We start from the raw sequence: 20,064 nt of genomic DNA, 5'->3' as shown, positions 1-20,064 counted from the left end.
CGAGGTGCACAGAACAAGCTGTGAAACACATATGGAGAAAATCGAACACTTCACTTCTATCTGAAGTTTGTGCTGATGATGTCGTTCAGAAGAACGATGAAAGCTCCACGACTAAACCATCCAGCTCAGAGAACAAAACTCCATCAAAAAGGTAACTCAATGATTACAGTGTTTGACTTTCAGTCACTTAGACTGTTGAAGAATATGATAAAAACCCTACACTTAATGTGTGGTTCGAGGCCAAATACACTAATCTGTACTATATAAATGATTTTATGGACTGATATTCAGTAAATAAGGAAACATGTTGATTACATTGATATGTCTTAAAGTTCAACATCGAGGTGCACAGAACAAGCTGTGAAACACATATGGAGAAAATCGAACACTTCACTTCTATCTGAAGTTTGTGCTGATGATGTCGTTCAGAAGAACGATGAAAGCTCTACGGCCAAACCATCCAGCTCAGAGAACAAAACTCCATCAAAAAGGTAACTCAATGATTACAGTGTTTGACTTTCAGTCACTTAGACTGTTGAAGAATATGATAAAAACCCTACACTTAATGTGTGGTTCGAGGCCAAATACACTAATCTGTACTATATAAATGATTTTATGGACTGATATTCAGTAGATAAGGAAACATGTTGATTACATTGATATGTCTTAAAGTTCAATAGTTAAGCTTTATATATCCATACAAAGATAGATAGGGATTAATAATTAGATAAAATCGAATATTTATTCACTTTTTCAATATTCACACTAATGTTCATATCAGGTCAAAACCCCAACATTCAATACAAAACATCGAGTTGATCCATAAAATTAACCTCAATAAATATATATTGAAAATAAGAGTTCTAACACTGAATAATCATGGAATATTAGACATCAAGTGGCATATTTTTGAATTAACTTTCATTATTCCTTCATACATATCATTGTCTTTTATCCTTTCCAACTATAATCCTAATGCTTAATCTTTCGCACTATCCTTGTCATGATAAATATTTCGACTCATTTGATATATATATTGGTACAACATCATGTACCTTATTTACCAACCACATACTTAAGTGATTCAACCACTAAAAGCCATAGCCTTTATAAAGCTAAATGCAAGTTAAGCATACGCTCGGTCTCCATACGTTTGAAGGACTAATTGTTCTTGAAATATCTGGAAAAGAAATTGGATTATGGGTGATCGTTACTATGTGGGAGAGTAGTTGCAGTGTCCAAGAATTAAATGCTTTAGGACTAGTCTCAATTTTTTTCAAATGGTTCTACATGTTTTAGCATCGTACTTTCGAAAAGACCTGAGGCCGAAGATGAGTGAGGTGAGGTGTTATATTTTTGGGGCAGATTTAATCCAAAAACCTCCTCCCAATTGTCTGAAGGCAGAACCGTTGCATATATTGGTTGATGGAAACAATCCACTGCCATCAAATCTGTGTACATTCCGTAGTACAACTTTGCTGTCGGACCTAAAGTTGCTACTTACGGTCTTACCACTGTGTCCAACCGATCTGCCTAGCATGATATGACTTAAAATAATAAGTATTTTGTCAGTCAACAGCATAGAAACTGTGAAAAGTGTACACTGATCTAAACTGCTGAGCAGCATAATCAGTACAAAACAAAAGATGAAGTAAAAGAGTGGTTAGATACGGAATAAAGGAAACATAGTTTAGAAGAAATGAACTGATTCAGAGGAAGATAATGGATGAATGTATTTCTGCTATGAGAACTTTCAATAATTCCTCAAAAGATCCAGAAAAAATGTTGTAAATACTTCAACCAATTTGCGTTCTTTAAAAATCTTCCAAGATAATTCTGAGAAAGCACTGAATATGTCGTTATTATTCTGATAGGACACATCATGAATCTTATTATCAATTTAAATGTAATTCCCAAAAGCTTCTGGAATTTTCGGGCTATAGATAGTTCTACAGTTACACCTTTTTTTGTATATGAATAAATCTACTGGATGACGTTTTTTTCCATACTTTTCGCCTTTTGCTTTCTCTTCAGCATTCAACAGTAGATTTCTTGGGACTATGAAGTAGATTAGGAAGTCGGTATCTAAGCCCGTTCAACTACACGACGTATTATTGTGACATGGTTATTCACTATGCTTGTTGTAGGGACTCAACGAACAACAGAAATCTACATCTTATGACATAATTCAGTGAAATCGATCAGTAAATTTATCGAATGATGATCAAAAACAAAGTGTTACACATTTTTTTTTCTATTCCCTTATCAGTACAAATCAATTTCTGCATGTGATAAAGAAAATCGACATTTCATTTCTATGCAGAATAACACCTTGAATATATGAAAGTTTAGATTCGATTATTGAACGAACAAGTGTATTATGGCTTAATTCTAATGTGAGATAATCCATTAGGTAAAAAAAAGTATTTTTCTGATACTTGAATTAATATCGAAGTAATATTCGAAACTAAAGCCATATTTATATTCACAGTTGATTTCATGAGTTAATCTAAGCTAGACTACCATTTAAAATCTCGAAACATTAGTTAGCTGTTTCGTCTTAGTATGGCACTCCTCAGCGGTGCGCATCCATGACCACACACGCGGGAATCGAACCCAGGACCTTCGGTTTCGCGAGTGAACACTCAACCTTTAGACCACCGAGCTAAGATCAATCAGTGAATTCAACTGTGAAAATAGTACAATCCCCTCACAAATCGCCATACCGATATAGATACACACACACCTACACACACAGACAGATAAATACATTTATAATGGTTACAAATACCGCATTTGTTCACTCAAAAAAAAGGTAGCGAGTGATGGAATATTAGAAATTTACAAGACAAAAAAAGTGGATGGATCTCCATGCATTTCATGTATCCTTTTTCAACATTTAGGAGACTGTACCTAGAAAATTTAAATTAAATGACACAATTTAGAACAACTAAAATTCAGTAACCTTACGAATTGGTTTCGTGTTTCTATTACTGTTAAGCTTTTCTGTGACATGGTTTAGCTCTAAACAAAACTTAATTTAGAAATAAGAGTACATGCGACCTAGTAATTCAGCTTACAAATTTATTTATTTATTTTAACACATAGATATTGGTACAAGGAGGCACCAAATACATATGCGCCACACAAATCTCATTCGACATGTGTGAGGGCTGTGATACTGCCCGGGTGCCCAGACCGAAGCAAGTGGTTTTCTTAGGGGGCCACACCTGGAGCCCTCGACATGAACGTCTGATCCACAAGGCAGTGGAGCATCGTAAGGAGATGCAGTCCCATGGTAGCCGGTGACCAATGATTGGTTCATACGCCATTTGTTCCTTCAGGATCCGGGAGTCCACATGCACTACTGGTTTGGAATCGGGTTTCCAACTCCCTAGGTGGACTATCCATATCCGCTAACCCGGTTAATGCGCCGGACATTCGATTTTCGTTCTCTCATTTTCGTAAACAACACCGGTGTTGCGAGAAGTCAGTGAGTAGGACTTCCCTGGCAGAAGCTATATACGCGTGGCCATGTGAGAGCATTTCGAGGAGAGCGAACTCTCCCCACTCTCGACCGTACCAGGGGATTTAGGGCAGGGAATTTATTCTGATGGACGTAGTCATAAGTATGTATTAAGTATCCTGCACCATTAATTAGATCGACTTACAATATTCTTAGTTCATTGATTCGATAGGACACGGATAATGCCTTAGGCAGATAAATGACTGTTTTATGCACTTCAAAACTGTTTTACATTTGTAAAATACCATGTAACAGAGTATGTTGAAGTATATTAGTTTTTTATGATATATTTAGATAACGGTTAGGAGATATAAATGGAGTGTTTTTGTTATGCCCCAATAAGCATAATGAATGGTAACTTTTGGGATCCATTTATAGACCGATACTATGCGTATATTTTTATCGTATAATTGTTAAATAACTAAACTATTCCTATTCGTGTCCCTCTTATTATGAGCTTTATTTTCACCTATGAACTATTACTACTGCAGAGGCTGAGATTGGTGTTCTGGACTTGACTGGCTGGGCTAGGCAGGAAGCAAGACCAATAAGTACTCTAGACTGCTCATATAGGTTTACGTGTCACTGGTTCGATCGATAGGTCACTGCTCTCTAATTGACGGTATGATTACGTTATACATTAGCAGGGCACACAGACCACCAATTATAACAGATTAAGAAATTGTAAGAGAGCTTATTGTATCCATATTGAAGAGTTGAGAAGACAACACTTTTATATTTAAAAAGAAAAAAAACTGGTCATTATCATACTTGTAACACATCCAGTTCAAACGTCAATGGGGGGTGTTCAGTGTGATATTTTTTTGAGGTAACGTATTTAAAACCCTGCCGCATACAACGGCAATAATACTGCACATTAGTATGACTAACTGGTTACCATTTATCAGTATAAACGCATCATCGGAAAGCCGGATTACTTAACAAGATGTCAGTGAGCACGGAAATGGTTATCTCGCTTCAAACACTAAATAAATGGAATAAAAATGTCTGTGCGCAAATCAGTTGAAAAACTGGTTTAGAAATAGTTTCACATTGAAAAATAAATGATTGAAGGTTACAATTTTGGTAATCGGCTACTATGAGAGTAAAAACTACTTTGCCATTGTCTTGTATAATGAACTTTGGGGTTAAATATTGAAATGACAATCACCGAATCGAATTATTCTACATCACTTGAAACCTTACAGGTAATATTGATAAACTTGTAGTAATTCAAAAGATCGCTTAACACATTCATTAAAAATATGCCAACTTATGTATAGCACAATACAATTCAAACTGTTTATAAATTCAGATTCCTAACAATCATTTGATATACACATAGATGTAAGATAACTAATCCATGAATAGATAACTTCAAAGGAAGAGAATTTCGGGATAAATTCTCTTATCTTCACAAAAAACAACTACTAATACTATGTTGGTTCAATGTTTTTCTTCTTCTTTAAGCATAGAAGTTGTGTTTCTAACTTACAACTTGATGATTATTGTTATCACATTTATCAGGTGTACAAATTCCTGTAATTGGGTTTGAACCATACTCCAAGTATGAAAAAATAGTGATCCAATCAGTTTTCCTAAACTGAAGTCAGAAGAGTTGGGCTTAAGCCTGCAAACTTATTAGTTGAAAATTGAATACTTCAACCACTGAACCAGTGCTTCAATTTAGTGACTGAAAGTGTCAGTCACTAACAACGTAGAACTTTGTACGTACGTACATCAGTTTAAGTTGCCATAGCACATTAGTACAAAGACGCAGTTGTCAATTTAAATCCCGTAGTGGTAGAGGTAGTAAAAGTATAAACAGTAATCGGAAACGTTACAGTTTGAACATGTTATTCAAGGAGTATAATCCAGTGAAATAAATTTGCGAAGAGAAAAAAGAAAAGGACCTGAAGAATTCAGAAGATTAGAATTTGAGAGAACACAAAGAGTGGATGCACCTGCGACATTGTAAACGATTTTGAGCCATGTCATTCAGGGTCTCTAACCATCGGTTTTTATCGTCTCTCAGATCCCAACCAGGTAATCTACACCCACCAACATGACACAGTTCACTTGTAAGTGACTTCATGGATTTGTGTCATGTTTTGTTCTGGCCGTCCCTAGCTTTCTTCCAACCTACTCCTATACCACTGAACATAGCACGTCGAGGCAGTCAATGACTGGGCATACATACATAGTAAAATTATCATAAATTTTTAAATGATTAAGGAGTATTCGTAACAAATGAATGAATGAATGAATAACTTACTAATTAAAATCAATATCCAATTGATGATCCTGTAAAAATGTTTTTATTAAATTTCCATTAGCTAATTGTTCAGAATTGATTTTATTCACTTCAATAGATGTACATTCTATTCAATAGATAAATAAATCACAATCAATGTGTTTATTTAGTAAGTTTATTATTGTTTGAATGAAGAAATAAGTAGTATATACATTCAATAAAAAGTAAACGATAATAATGGTAGATAATATATCTTTATATGTAAATATTCTTTTATATAGTACTAGAATTGAAGTAACTATTATGAAATTAGTGATCATCTTGTTGTGCTAATAAGGTGTGGTAAATTGGATCGATGTATATATGTGCCTGGTCTTACTTTGTAGCTGACTAACGATGTGATGATATATATATTGATGGAGTTTTGTTCTCTATAATCACCAACTGCCTACGTGAAATTGCATATCCGGAGAAATTCATCCACATATATGCAAATAACAACCCTCCGATTAAGCATGATATAGTTGACAAGAAAAATTGCTTACTATACTTGCGCTTCAAAGAAAATGAAGTCACTGGAATAATCAATCACAGAATAAATTTCGCATTAAAAGTGGCCTATCCAGCAGCCAAACTGACAACTTTATGGGAAACGAACTGCTCTCTTAAACAAACTAAAATCTACAAGTCCTCTTTTCTCAGTAGATCCAATTGTATTTAACCAATTCACATGAACGTGCCACAGCACATACATTGGAAGAACTAAGAAAAGGGTACATGTTCGCGTTTCTGAACATGTTCCAAAAAAACTTGAGGCTGAAAGGGACTAGGGCTTTCAATAGTGCAATAGCTCGGCATTTACTTGACACCTGGCATATCGTCGATATTCCGCATACTCTTAAAATTATCAGTAGACAAAAAAGTACGATTTTCTCTCCGTTTTGCGAAAGCGATCGCAATAAAAAAAACTTAAACCGGATTTATGTATTCAGAAAGAGACAGTAGTTAACTTATTATTACCCTGGTAATCCATTTTTTATATTTTATTTGTTGGTTATTTGTGTAATCTTTTAAAACATTTATTTTTGTGTTATATTCCCCTCCTGCCCCATAACCGAACTCGTATACCAACTTCTCATTCACACATTTCCGTTCACTCACCCTCTTCAATGTTGTTAGCTTTTCAAATTTCATTCAATTATTACGTAACCTATTTTATCACTGTTTGATTCCATGAATCCTTCAATACCTGTAAAATTATCACACAATGTATAACTCCATTAGGTCATTACATTACCGATCCTTAATTGTTTTCTTAATTCTAACACTAATTAACCTCTGACCTTTTCCTGCATATATATATAGTTATTATTGTAAACCTTTGTCATGCACAGACCAAATTGCAACACTACGGATCATCGTCGAACAATCAGTTGAGTGGAACTCGTCACTATACATCAACTTCATTGATTATGAAAAGGCATTCGACAGTGTAGATAGGAGGACATTATGGAAACTTCTTCGACACTACGGAGTTCCTGAGAAGATTGTCAATATTATCCGGAACTCATACGACGGACTACAGTGCAAAGTAGTGCATGGAGGACAGCTGGCAGATGCATTCCAAGTAAGGACCGGAGTCAGACAAGCCTGTTTACTCTCTCCCTTCCTCTTTCTTCTGGTGGTCGACTGGATTATGAAGACCTCAACATCTGAAGGAAAACACGGAATACAATGGACAGCTCAGAACCAATTAGACGATTTGGACTTCGCAGATGACCTAGCCCTCCTATCACGTACACACGAACAGATGCAGATGAAGACAGCCAGTGTAGCAGCAGTCTCTGCATCAGTAGGCCTCAGCATACACAAAGGGAAAACTAAGGTCCTCAAATTCAAAGCGGAGAACAGCAATCCAATCACACTTGATGGCGAAACTCTGGAAGATGTAGAATCCTTCACATACCTGGGAAGCATCATCGATGAACAAGGAGGATCCGATGCAGACGTAAAGGCGAGGATCGGCAAAGCAAGGGTCGCATTCCTACAATTGAAGAACATATGGAACTCAAAACAACTTTCAACCAATATCAAAGTAAGAATCTTCAATACGAACGTCAAGGCAGTTCTACTGTATGGAGCTGAAACTTGGAGAACTACAACAACCACAATCAAGAAAGTACAAGTATTTATAAATAGCTGTCTTCGCAAGATACTCAACATCCATTGACCGGATACCATCAGCAACAGCCCTCCGTGGGAGAGAACAAACCAACTTCCATCTGAAGAAATTAGGAGACGTTGGAAATGGATAGGACATACATTACGCAAATCGTCAAACTGCATCACGAGGCAAGCCCTAACTTGGAATTCTGAAGGGAAGTGAAAAAGAGGAAGGCCAAAGAACACATTGCGTCGGATAATAGAAGCAGATATGAAAACGATGAATTACAACTGGACGGAGCTAGAAAGGATTGCTCAGGACAGGGTTGGATGGAGAATGCTGGTGAGCGGCCTATGCTCCTTCACGAGGAGTAACAGGCGTAAGTAAGTAAGTTTGTCATTCCAATCCTTTACATTCATATATGTCAATTGTTTCACGCTATTTCTTATCTTAATGTAAAATTCTATTACATATCAGTGGTTGTAAGCAGCTGATGAGAAACCTCGAAAAATAATGAATTCATACTATTCTGCATCAACATTTGTTCTCTGAGTTGGATGGTTTGGTCATGAAGCTTTCATCTTTCTTCTGAAATACATCATCAGAACAAACTTCAAGTAGAAGTGAAGTACTCAGAGAAAAAAAACTATCAAAATTATCTATCTGAGATACAAATCTCCACCATACGTATATATCCACACAAATTATAATGTAGTCACTAATCTGACTGACTAAACATTAGGTACGGTATGTCTTACATAGATGATATGAAATTGATCGTAGTCGTGCAGTTGAATTCATTTCTACTATCTTAATTTAGCTAAACTTTAACATTCTTCTACTTCTATTGTTCCTTTTCATCAAATGTATTTCCTGTATTTAAATTACTTGAAAAATTTGTTTATACACTCTTTTCAATGTGGAAAACAATTCAAGGTGTCTTCGAAACATTGCTCGTATATCATGGGACCATCGAGTAAGTAACACAGTTGTTAGGGAACGGGTACTAGGTAAGGATGGCAAATCAATTGATGAAGTAGTGAAACTTCATCAGTTGAGATGGCTGGGACACGTGTTACATATGCCCAATCAATGACTGCCCTGACTAGCGATGTTTTCTGGTGTAGAAGTAGGTTGGAAGAAAGCTAGGGGCGGCCAAACCAAAACATGTCACAAATCCATGAAGTCACTGACAAGTGGACTGAGTCATGTTGGTAGGTGTAGACCACCTGGTTGGGGACCACGAGATGATAGCAACCGATGGTTAGAGACCCTGAATGACATGGCTCAAAATCGTTTACAATGGCGCAGGTGCATCCACTCTTCGTGTTCTCTCAAATTCTAATCTTCTGAATTCTTCATGTCCCTTTTTTCCTCTTTCCAAATATATTTCACTGGATTATACTCTTTGAATAACATGTTCAAACCCTAATCTTCCCGATTACTGCTTATACTCTTATTACCTCTACCACTACGGGATTTGAGTCAATAACTGCATCTCTGTGCTAATGTGGTGTGGCAACTCGAACTGATGTACGTACGTACGAAGTTCTACGTTGTTACTGACTGACTGACTGACTGTGAGATGTTTGCCAGTTTTACAAAATGAAACGTTTTTGTACATTTAGAGGCCAATATAAAATAACGAACAAGTTTTTCCATGTATAAATTTCTATAATACAAAAACTTAATTCTATAATAATCAATGTTATTTTGTTGAAACAAACATTAAGATTCTTAATTAGAAATGGTTAATGAAAATCTGTAGATAATTGTACTTATTCAATTGGTTAAATAACACGTTTAATGTTGATTATTATGTGAATATTTGATGTAGGATGCAAATTAGCGTACATATAATAAATATCAGTGTTTTTTGATAACGTGTAAAAATTTGTACACGTGTGAGAGTGGGAAGAGTCACCTTTCCACCTCCAAATACTCTCACATGACCATATGCATACAATCACTGTCAGTCAAGTCCTACTTACTGCTTTCTCGCGGTATTACTGTTGTTTATGAAATCGAGAGAATGAAAAGCCAATATCCGGTGACGTAACCGGGTTGGTGGATATGGAGGATCCATCTAGGAGAGTTGAAAAACCACAATTTCAAACTAGTTGTAGACATGGGCACCAGAATCCTAAGAGAACATATTGCGTATGAACCTATTGGTCACTAGCTACCATGAAACTGCATCTCTTTTATGTTACTCCATTATCTTGTGGATCAGACCTTTAGATCGAAGGCTTGAGGAGTGACCCTCTAAGAAAACCACCTGCTTCGGTTTGAGCACTCTGACAATATCTTATCGCTCATATGCATTGAATGATTTATGTGGTGCATATTCATTTGGTGCCTCCATTTATCAATGTTTACGTGTTCAAAAAAAATAATAAAAATGTACAATTTTAACACCGATTGAATTGTACAAGCTAAAAATGTAAACACTTAAATGAATGTATAATAATCTCATTAACATTGAAGTGATATTTACCAATATCATTATTAATAACAACAATACTATTGAAAACTCAATGTATCAAAGTCTTTTATGAATATAGAAAAATAAAAATAATTGAACATCTGTTCGTACTACTTATTTCTTAGTTTATTTATTATTTTCTAAACAATTGATTCTATTCAGTAGTCAGTAGTAGTAGTAGTAGTAGTGTGGTGTGTGCTACTTATATTGACATAAGTAGTATATGATGTTAGACGTGAACAGAAGGTCTGACAGGAAAGAGACAAGAGAATCAAACAGTAAAGAATGGAAAACAGTATGCAATTTGTATGAAAATACAAGAACAATGAACTGTGAATCATTTTCAGACAATTGATGGACATGTTGCATATTACGTGCTTACTATTTGATTATTAGATCTTATTAATAAGTCCTGTAATGTTGTGTTAAATACATTCGATTGTTCCCTACTGGTGTTCTTGTTCATTACAGTGGTGGTAGTAGTAGTAGTAGCAGTAGTGGTACTGGTAGACATCATTATAATATTGAGACTCAAAAGATAAGTGTTTTTCTCTTTCTTTTCTTCACTAAAATAATTAGTTTCATGCAATTGGTTCCCTTTATGAATTTAAATAGAGCAAGAATAAACATTGATGCAGAATAGTATGAATTCATATGAATCCGAGGTTTCTCGTCAGTTGCTTACAAACCAAAAAATGTGATAGAATTTTTTTTACACGGAGATAGAGTGAGAACAAATGACATAGATGAGTGTAAATAACTGGGTTACAATAATAACTATATATATATATATATATATATATCTAGACTTCGCAGACGATCTGGCCCTTCTATCCCAAACGCAACAACAGATGCAGGAGAAGACGAACAGTGTGGCAGCAGCCTCAGCAGCAATAGGTCTCAATATACACAAAGGGAAAAGCAGGATTCTCCGATACAACACAGAATGCACCAATCCAATCACAATTGACGGAGAAGATTTGGAAGATGTAAAAACCTTTACGTATTTGGGCAGCATCATTGATGAACAGGATGGATCTGATGCAGATGTGAGGGCGCGGATCGGCAAAGCAAGAGCAGCATATTTACAACTGAGGAACATCTGGAACTCAAAGCAACTGTCAACCAACACCAAGGTCAGGATTTTCAATACAAATGTCAAGACAGTTCTACTGTATGGGGCAGAAACCTGGAGAACTACAAAAGCCATCATCCAGAAAATACAGGTGTTTATCAACAATTGTCTACGCAAAATACTTCAGATCCATTGGCCGGACACTATTAGCAACAACGTACTGTGGGAGAGAACAAACCAGATCCCAGTGGAGGAAGAAATCAGGAAGAAGCGCTGGAAGTGGATAGGACACACATTGAGGAAAGCACCCAACTGCGTCACAAGACAAGCCCTCACATGGAATCCTGAAGGTCAAAGGAAAAGAGGAAGACCAAAGAACACATTACGCCGAGAAATGGAGATAGACATGAGAAAAATGAACAAGAATTGGATGGAACTAGAAAAGAAGGCCCAGGACAGAGTGGGTTGGAGAATGCTGGTCAGCGGCCTATGCTCCTTTGGGAGTAACAGGCGTAAGTAAGTAAAGTAAGTAATATATATATATATATGCTAGAAATAGGTCAGAGGTCAAAAGAAGGGGGGTTAATCCAGGTTGGGTGGTGTAATAGTTTAGTAAAGTTCATCAATTGTGTGATAATTATAGAGATTAATGGAATTAAATAGGGTTTGGAAAGTTAAGATAATTTAAGAGGATCAGGCGGTGGAAATGTGTCAATAAATTTTTTTTAGTTTAAGAATTAGGCAATAGGGGGGGAGTATAAATTATCTTAGAATAAGTAAATGAATAAAATAACCAAAGCACCAAACAAACAAAAACAAAAAGATTACCAGGATAGTGATAAGTTTATTAAAGTCTCAAGTATCATTAATTCATAATTTCTACAAGTGTGTGTGTGTGTGCGAGTGTGTACGGTGTATATGATTCAATTTATTATTATTATTACATTTCAATATGGTGATCATTAAAATTATATTTGACTGTATCAAAACACTAAAGAATTGCAATCTTATTATTATTTAGTTTATTGCACATCATTATAAAGTACAACAAACTAATTTGTGACTATTTTGTGCCAGTTAATAAATCATTCTTTATAGGTAGGCGATATATTTATGTTATAATATACAGAGTTTTATCACTAGCCTTCAACGCAGCATAACTCAAATCTGATTTTTGAGGTACATTGTTGCGTCAAAAGTTTTTATACCTATTCAAACTTTCTGTTTTAAAGTTATCAGGTTAATTCATAATTCCTGAGCCTTTTTTCCTTTATAGGATTTTTAATCAAACATTATCATGAAGGTCTTGGTAAAAGTGTTTTTGTTCATTTTCTCACTCATAACACAATTTAACATCCTTTACGTTGATGTACAGTGTTGTTTAGTTTATTTGAATCAGGTTTTATCAACTTTAATCATTGGGAAAAGCGTTTTGTATCCTTTATTCGAATAGGTTCTGAGGAACATAACAATTTTTTCCATTGTTCATAAACCAAATCATAAATGGCAATTTTATTGATGTCTAAATAACAGATAGGCTTTATAAACTTGTCGGTGTATCCACTTCTGTAGACCAACAATATATTGTTCTGTTAAATGTACCCATGATCAACTGTAAGTCGGTAAGTGAGCTCAAAACTACGAATATTGAAGTTTTGTGACATGTTACAAAGTAAGATGATACTTGTTCAAAAATCTATAATGCCGTTGTTATGTTCTTCCTAATTTGTCTTTAATCTACCAATAAACATCACCTTAGTTTGAATGAATTGAAAGCAAGATATTATAGACACTAAGTTATTCAAACATGACAACCGTTAGTCGACGAGAAAGGTCTTAAGAATGTATCTAGATATTGATTACATAAAGTATAGCTAGTCAAGTGGTCCGAATATGTCCTATGCCATCTGACAAGCGTTAACTTATAAAACTAACTTCTTATGAATCGATTAGTTCCACTTTCTGCGTTAGTACACAATAAAGACGCTGATCATTCGTCAATCCAAACATAAGTATTAGTTTATCATGTTATATATATGTGGTTGTAGGCATCTGATAAGAACATGTGGAAAAAAAATTTATATTACTCTGTGTTTTCTTGTCTATATTTTGAGTTATTCAATTAAATCTTTTCATTTATCTTCTCAAGAGTTATTAGCAAAAGATGATATAACCATTACTACTAAAGAGTAATTGGATTACATCTTGTAAACACTCTTTACTCAATACTTTGTGTTGGGCTATAACACAGCAATTTAAGCTAAGTAACTCAACAAGATCCAGATATATTTTAGTTGACAAATCCATAAGATAAAGTAAATGCCATTGATTCCACTGTTAACCATAATCTGAGTATGCAAACAGTTATTTCCAGTTCAGCACCCTAGATAATAATAGCTTAGCTCTCAAAAAGATCATAAAGAGTAACAATGAAGAGAACTAAGTAGTGGTGAGTAGATTTCGGCACTCTATTGTATCTCATATGTACAAACTCAACTATACACTTTGGAAACTAAATCCACTAACACAAAACATATATATTGACGTCGTACATATACTATTAGCAAGGACTAGAAGTGAATGAAAGAAAATAAGTGAATGCGATTACGACGATAACAAACTCACTTTCTGATTCACGTATATATGATACACTGAGCATAGGATGTTTATCCTTATCTGTAGTAGGGGATACATATCTCATACATAATTTCATTGTTGGATTCAATGAATCAAACATATAACCACCAATGGCCAATTCTTTTGTTTTATTGAACTGTACCGAAAGTGAATGAAACGATTAAGACGAAAAACAAAAAACATAAAAAAACAGAATACAAATAAAACGGTTTAGATCCGATCTCTGGTGGGGTCGTGGATGCTCATTGTTTAGTCACATACAGGGACGAAACAAGTGTCCACTTGTGCTTCCTAGCTTTCTATACTTGCCTAAAAAGGTGTCAGTCTTTTGATTTGAAACTTCAAATTCAACAACCTCTGCAAACAACTCCCGTAATAACAGTTTTTTAATTTAATTTTACTTATCCAGTTACGTTTAGTTGTCGAGTTGATTTTTTCAATTATCATGGCATTTGATTAAGTAATCATACAGTAGAAGCTAAAGGGATACGAACCGAAAACCTTAGTTTGTGTCCGGAAGAAATTCGTGACACCCCTGTACCCGCCTTGACTGAATATGAGTTAATAAACGGCTTTATCAATTTTTCACATCGCGTATTTGTTTGTCAGTTGTTACTCTTTCAGTTTAGATTCTTCAATATCTAATTATCTACACATTTCTTACAGAGCAATTTCAATTGTGATTTGTGATTATTGTTTGAAAGTTCATTTATCCAAGTTTGAACTATTTTCAACGTTGGACTATTGACTAGAACTTTTATTATTTTTATCAACACTAGTACACCAGTCTGAATGCACACTGCTGAGTCCCTTACTAAAACAACTCTCATTCAACACTTTCGGATTTTTAATGATGGTCTAACTTAGATCAGTTCATAGTTTTAATGAAATTCTTACTATTAATTCGTGCTTTCTACCTATTGTGTGCATTTATACAATCTATTTTATTGTAATCATAGACTCATGAACTGCTTTGATTGGTTTAAAAAGTTTTCATATAAATATAAACATTAGAGTAAAGCCTGATGTGAATCTAATTGAAAACAATATTGCTCGCTTATGTGTTGTTTTAGTTCTTACAACGGGAATCTTTAACTGCTCATATATCGATTTAAGTTAATTTGTTTCTTAGTTACGGACACCAACAACTGAAGTCTAAATTTTTAATCAAGAACCTTTTTTTTAAGAAGAAAATGAATGTATGGAAATAAAATTAAATCTGTTTTTTACCTGGGTGATAGTATAACCAACGTGTTCATAAAAATCATTTATTGTGTATACAGCATAATCACCAGTTGCTGGTGGATAATCTAATGTTTCATATTGTGAATCCCATTGACGTAAGTATAGATGACAAAATGCTTTATGTGATACATCACCAAAAGATACATGAGCTGCCCGATAAAATCCAAATTCAATTAACTGGGTTTTGGGGGCGGGGGAATCAAAAGAAACGAAGAGAAAGTAAGCTCAAATATCGTGAGCTGATTAAAGTTAGAAACTATAAACCATTGAATAGCAGCTCAGTGGTTTACAGGCCAAGAGTGCGACACGAGGTCTGAAAGGTCTTTGTTTCGATTTCCTATGGGTTCATGGATGAGGACTGCTGACGAGTCCGACACTAGGATGAAACGGTTGTCCAGTTTCTCTTGATTCTCAATTGCTGTTCAACTAAAATCAGTCCGCGATGTAAACAAAAAAATTCAGCCATCTCCATAAACTCCTCATACTAATAAAAATAAATTATATTAAAATGATGGTGTAACACCGATGGAAGACTAAAGAACGTGCTAAACAACTTCAGACACATTTAAACATTAAAGCCAGGACAAATTGCAACATTAGTCAGTACCACTAATAAGTGTATAGGCTCTACTTCTGACCAAATTGTACATGCGACTCGTATACTAAGCACGGATTTGTATATCCAACTTTAAAAAAATACCTTGTATTTTAGGGTTAGTGATACTATTTAACTGTTCTGATCTAATTACTAAACGTAAAGTGTGAATTTTTGACTTATTGATTGAACGAGTAAATTAACCACTAAGCCAATGATACGATAAGGATAACTATAAAATGATATGATTATAAACGTAGAGTCTAGCACAAATCTCTGTCGATTCAATTTACCGCATCGAAAGACGGCATGTCGGCAGGGAAAATGAAAATTTCAGTAAAAAAAACAAGAATTAAGCTAAAGAAACTGTAAGGGAAAAGTATCACCGAACTTTGTATCCGTCACTAAATTGATATATACATTAACAGTTCTGAGTACAGTTTACAGTAGGAGTCGTGCATGCATGCTTCTGTAGTCCCAAGTAATGACGAAACAGGCGTTCAGTACTTTTTGGCGTTTAGAGGTGCCATAATATATATCACCAATCTATGACGGAAATAAAAATACTTAAAAGCTAGCTAGTTGAACCAAACATGATTTTTCGAGACGGATTATCACGTATGAAAACGGTTCATCTCATAGACTAACTGACTGATTGACTCAGGAATATATTACACATGATTATGATTATTCGTACATTTTTCTACTTGTATATACAAATCATGTGACCATAAGAAGTTGGTTGGAAACATCATCAGTCCGAAGTAACAGCCAGATATCATTAACACAGGCTTTAGCAAGAATGTGCCCCGGCTTGCGCTACCATATATCATAGACCTGACCAGTCTATCTGTATGACCAAAAAAGGAATATAGATTTTTAACCCTGTGTTATCATAATATAGCTTTTCATGAACAAAATCAACACTACAGACCTTAATACTGTCTAAGGTGAACAATAAATGAATAAGATTACGTGTGGAGGATTCTGAAATTTACAGTTAAGGAACTTGTCATATACACAAAAGATACAAAACAAAGATGACTAGATTTCAACGAACCACATGAAAAGATTTACCTGGATTGTAACTAGTAACACCTTGAGAATCTGAACGAACAGTTTGAATGGAATACGTCGTTTAGCATGAAATTTACCAATAGGTGTCATAAAATGATAATACAATCGACGACGCATCCAACTTTCTACTTCGTTTGGATTAATAAAAGTAGAAGCTGTTGAATCCACACCGTCTTCTGTAGTTGGTGATGATGTTGATGCACCTGCTGCTGTTGCTGCAGTGGAATAAACATGATCACCACCATATTCATCATGATCAGAAATAAGTGGACGTTCTTCAAATGTTGAATCACTGTGTAGGTAATTACAATTGGTGTGTTCATGTGGTGCATTGTTCTGTGGCTTCTCAAAATACTTAACGAGACGAAGCATTACTTTCTCTACAACACTCTGAGATCCATGTTTGTTAGTATTATTATTATTACTAGTGTTGAAATCAGGATTATTCATGTGTAAAACATAAGATGGGGGCAAATGTAAACAAGGTGGTACAAAGAGATGTGCTTCATCAACATTATCATTCCTTTCGAAGTTAGATTGGTCTGGTGAAAATTGATTACGATATCTATTAGCATAAAGAGGGTCCGGAAGCCTGTAATGTTCAGTGTGACCAGTATACTCTACAACTTTCTCCTTCTTAAAACGTTTAGACATAGCAGGTGGGTAATGAGATCGAATTAAACAGAATACATTCTCTTTTAATACCTGCAGGGAAAATTTACGTCAGAAAAACAAAACCATTACTAAACTGGTAAGATTGAAACGTAAAATCATTTCAAAATTCTGAAAAGGATGAGCCATAGAAAAAAAAGACAGGTAAATGAGTGGACAATAATAATGTTAACTCTTTTTTGGTCACAGAATTCCAGGTATGAATTAATGATCAAAAGAAATATCCAATTAAGAACCAAACACACGTAGCACCACTTTGGAGAATTTCGGGGTTTTAACCATACTCGTGAGAAATATGATAGTTTTGCCCAAAGTTTATGGAAAGTATGAAGAAAAAAAACAGAGTTATAAGATTCTGTAGACGTATTGAGAACACTACCAAGATCTTGGGGATTTTCACCAGACCTAGAGAAATTCTTGAGTTCTTTAGGCATTTCCCCAAAGTTTTCTATAGCTGCCACCCCAAAATTTACCTAAACCGGACAAACATTACCCCAAAATAGGGAGATTGTGTTCATGATATGAAATTTCCATCATCAGTAAAAAGTATCGTAAAACAGAGTTTGCAACGACTGACCTACCAATAAATAGCTTGTACAATAATTAGCTTGCAGTCCGAAAAAAATAGCGGGGTTGAAAATCGGAATAAATATATGCGAAATAGGGAGAAACAATGATATAATTCCTAGTCGGGTCAAACAATTTGACAGTTAAGAACATGTAAACGTAATAAACAGCAAAAGGTACTTAAAAACATCATTATACCTCGAAGGAACATAAACTCAATATAATCACAACCTTCCTCCGTAATTGGGAGCGACTTCAACGCTAGACTTTGTAGATACCGCCACATTTTAACCTTCACTAACCGGTATTGTTAACTTGAAGAGATACTGTTTCAATTTTCACCACTTTCCGTTCTGAAGCGATTAAATCTACAATTTGCGTAAGATTATTCTTGCACACAATGTTTTAGAACTTTGTGATCAATACATAAGGCTTTTACTCATGTCGACGCTAAAACGTTTTTGACAAATTAATTGTCAGCTGAACATCGACTTTCTCATCGAATCATCAACGGGTGGAATTCATTACCTCAGCACGTGATTGAGGCTCCATCCGTCGACACTTTCAAAAGAAAGTTGGATCAGTGGAGAGACTACCATTGCCAGGACTAACACAGGCCATTAAGCCTCCTGTCCTTTCCAAACTGAAACTGAAACCTGCCTTCAAGATTATGAATGATGAGTCTGCATCTCATGGTCAGTAAATGCAGAATCATTATGGTGAACTTCACTGATGCTCTATCCACCCCATAATTTGTAGAATATTCCAGCATCACCCTCTCCTCGACAGAAAGTTACCTGGGAATAACTATATGTTATAATTAGGGTTTCGATTTTTCCTTGTTCCCTGCAGCCAACAAAAAACACTCGACCTTGGGAACCCCAAAATCGTTTAGAGATCTTGTCAACAAATACCAAGGCTCTCAGTTAAAAAATCCTGCACGATGTCACCTTACGCTTTTGAAAGTTAGTAATAGTAAGGCAACTAGAAAATACTCGTACTACAAAATTATCCCCAATCAGGCCATTTGGAAACTCGTAACCATTACCCTGTGCAGTGAGTTGAATTATGGTGATGTGGTCCTTTTGTATTACATAGCCTATAATAATATTCCCGCTGACAGATCACCAATCCACTTTAGCACCAAATCACATATAAAAGGACATCTGTTTAAGTAAGAACACTAACGACCTCTCAAAAAATGCATGTAAACATTTTCTTGATAGATATTACTAAACTGTAAAACTCATCAATTGATCCAATGGTAACTTCACTCTCCTAAATGTCATTCAAAATGAGGCTCAATATTTACCTCAGTTCCGCAGATACCTAAAGTGATAATATGTCACTCCACTATTAGTTTCACTAGTAATGGACGAAAAAAGCTTTGATTTAACGAGATTCGGTATCTAGTAGCAGTGGATAACCGATGCCTCCAAGTAGGAACCTAGGTATGTAAAAGATAAAAGAAAAATAATGAAATGTTGGTAAATGCTAGTGGGACGCTGTCCTTATTCCCTAAGATTGTCATATTTTCTCTTAAAGGACTACTAGGATGTAAGTTGGACTTGCTCAGACGGCAGTGAATTCTGTAGTGGCATTGCACTCTAACCACACAATCCTCAAAGCTGAACACAAGACTACTCGGAAAATGGATATTCAATATTTAACGCGGAGAAAAACCCAACGGGGATAATGCGGGAAGAATGAATAGAGTTAGTTCGAACCGATCAGATGGCGTGGCTTGGCCCTGCAGGCGCGGTCCCT

At 35.3% G+C, this 20,064-nt stretch overlaps 1 protein-coding gene across 1 annotated transcript in view; it reads right to left on the bottom strand.

Moving 5' to 3' along the window:
* Nucleotides 1–18,595, bottom strand: part of MS3_00008932 (uncharacterized protein) — a 48,351-nt gene extending 29,756 nt beyond the window's left edge. Inside the window, exons 1-5 of the mRNA XM_051217274.1 lie at nucleotides 18,496–18,595; nucleotides 17,059–17,763; nucleotides 15,372–15,563; nucleotides 14,130–14,277; nucleotides 5,802–5,907 (exon numbers count right to left, since the gene is read on the bottom strand). Coding sequence (XP_051064651.1) covers nucleotides 5,802–5,907; nucleotides 14,130–14,277; nucleotides 15,372–15,563; nucleotides 17,059–17,712 — 1,100 coding nt within the window. The 5' untranslated portion in view covers nucleotides 17,713–17,763; nucleotides 18,496–18,595. The remainder of the gene's footprint in view (nucleotides 1–5,801; nucleotides 5,908–14,129; nucleotides 14,278–15,371; nucleotides 15,564–17,058; nucleotides 17,764–18,495) is intronic.
* Nucleotides 18,596–20,064: the final 1,469 nt, after the last annotated feature.

This window comes from Schistosoma haematobium, chromosome 5 (genome assembly GCF_000699445.3).
Source record: "Schistosoma haematobium chromosome 5, whole genome shotgun sequence".
NCBI classification, from domain to species: domain Eukaryota; kingdom Metazoa; phylum Platyhelminthes; class Trematoda; order Strigeidida; family Schistosomatidae; genus Schistosoma; species Schistosoma haematobium.
The sequence above is the reverse complement of the archived record's forward strand: the minus strand, read 5'-3'. Positions and strand labels throughout refer to the sequence as shown.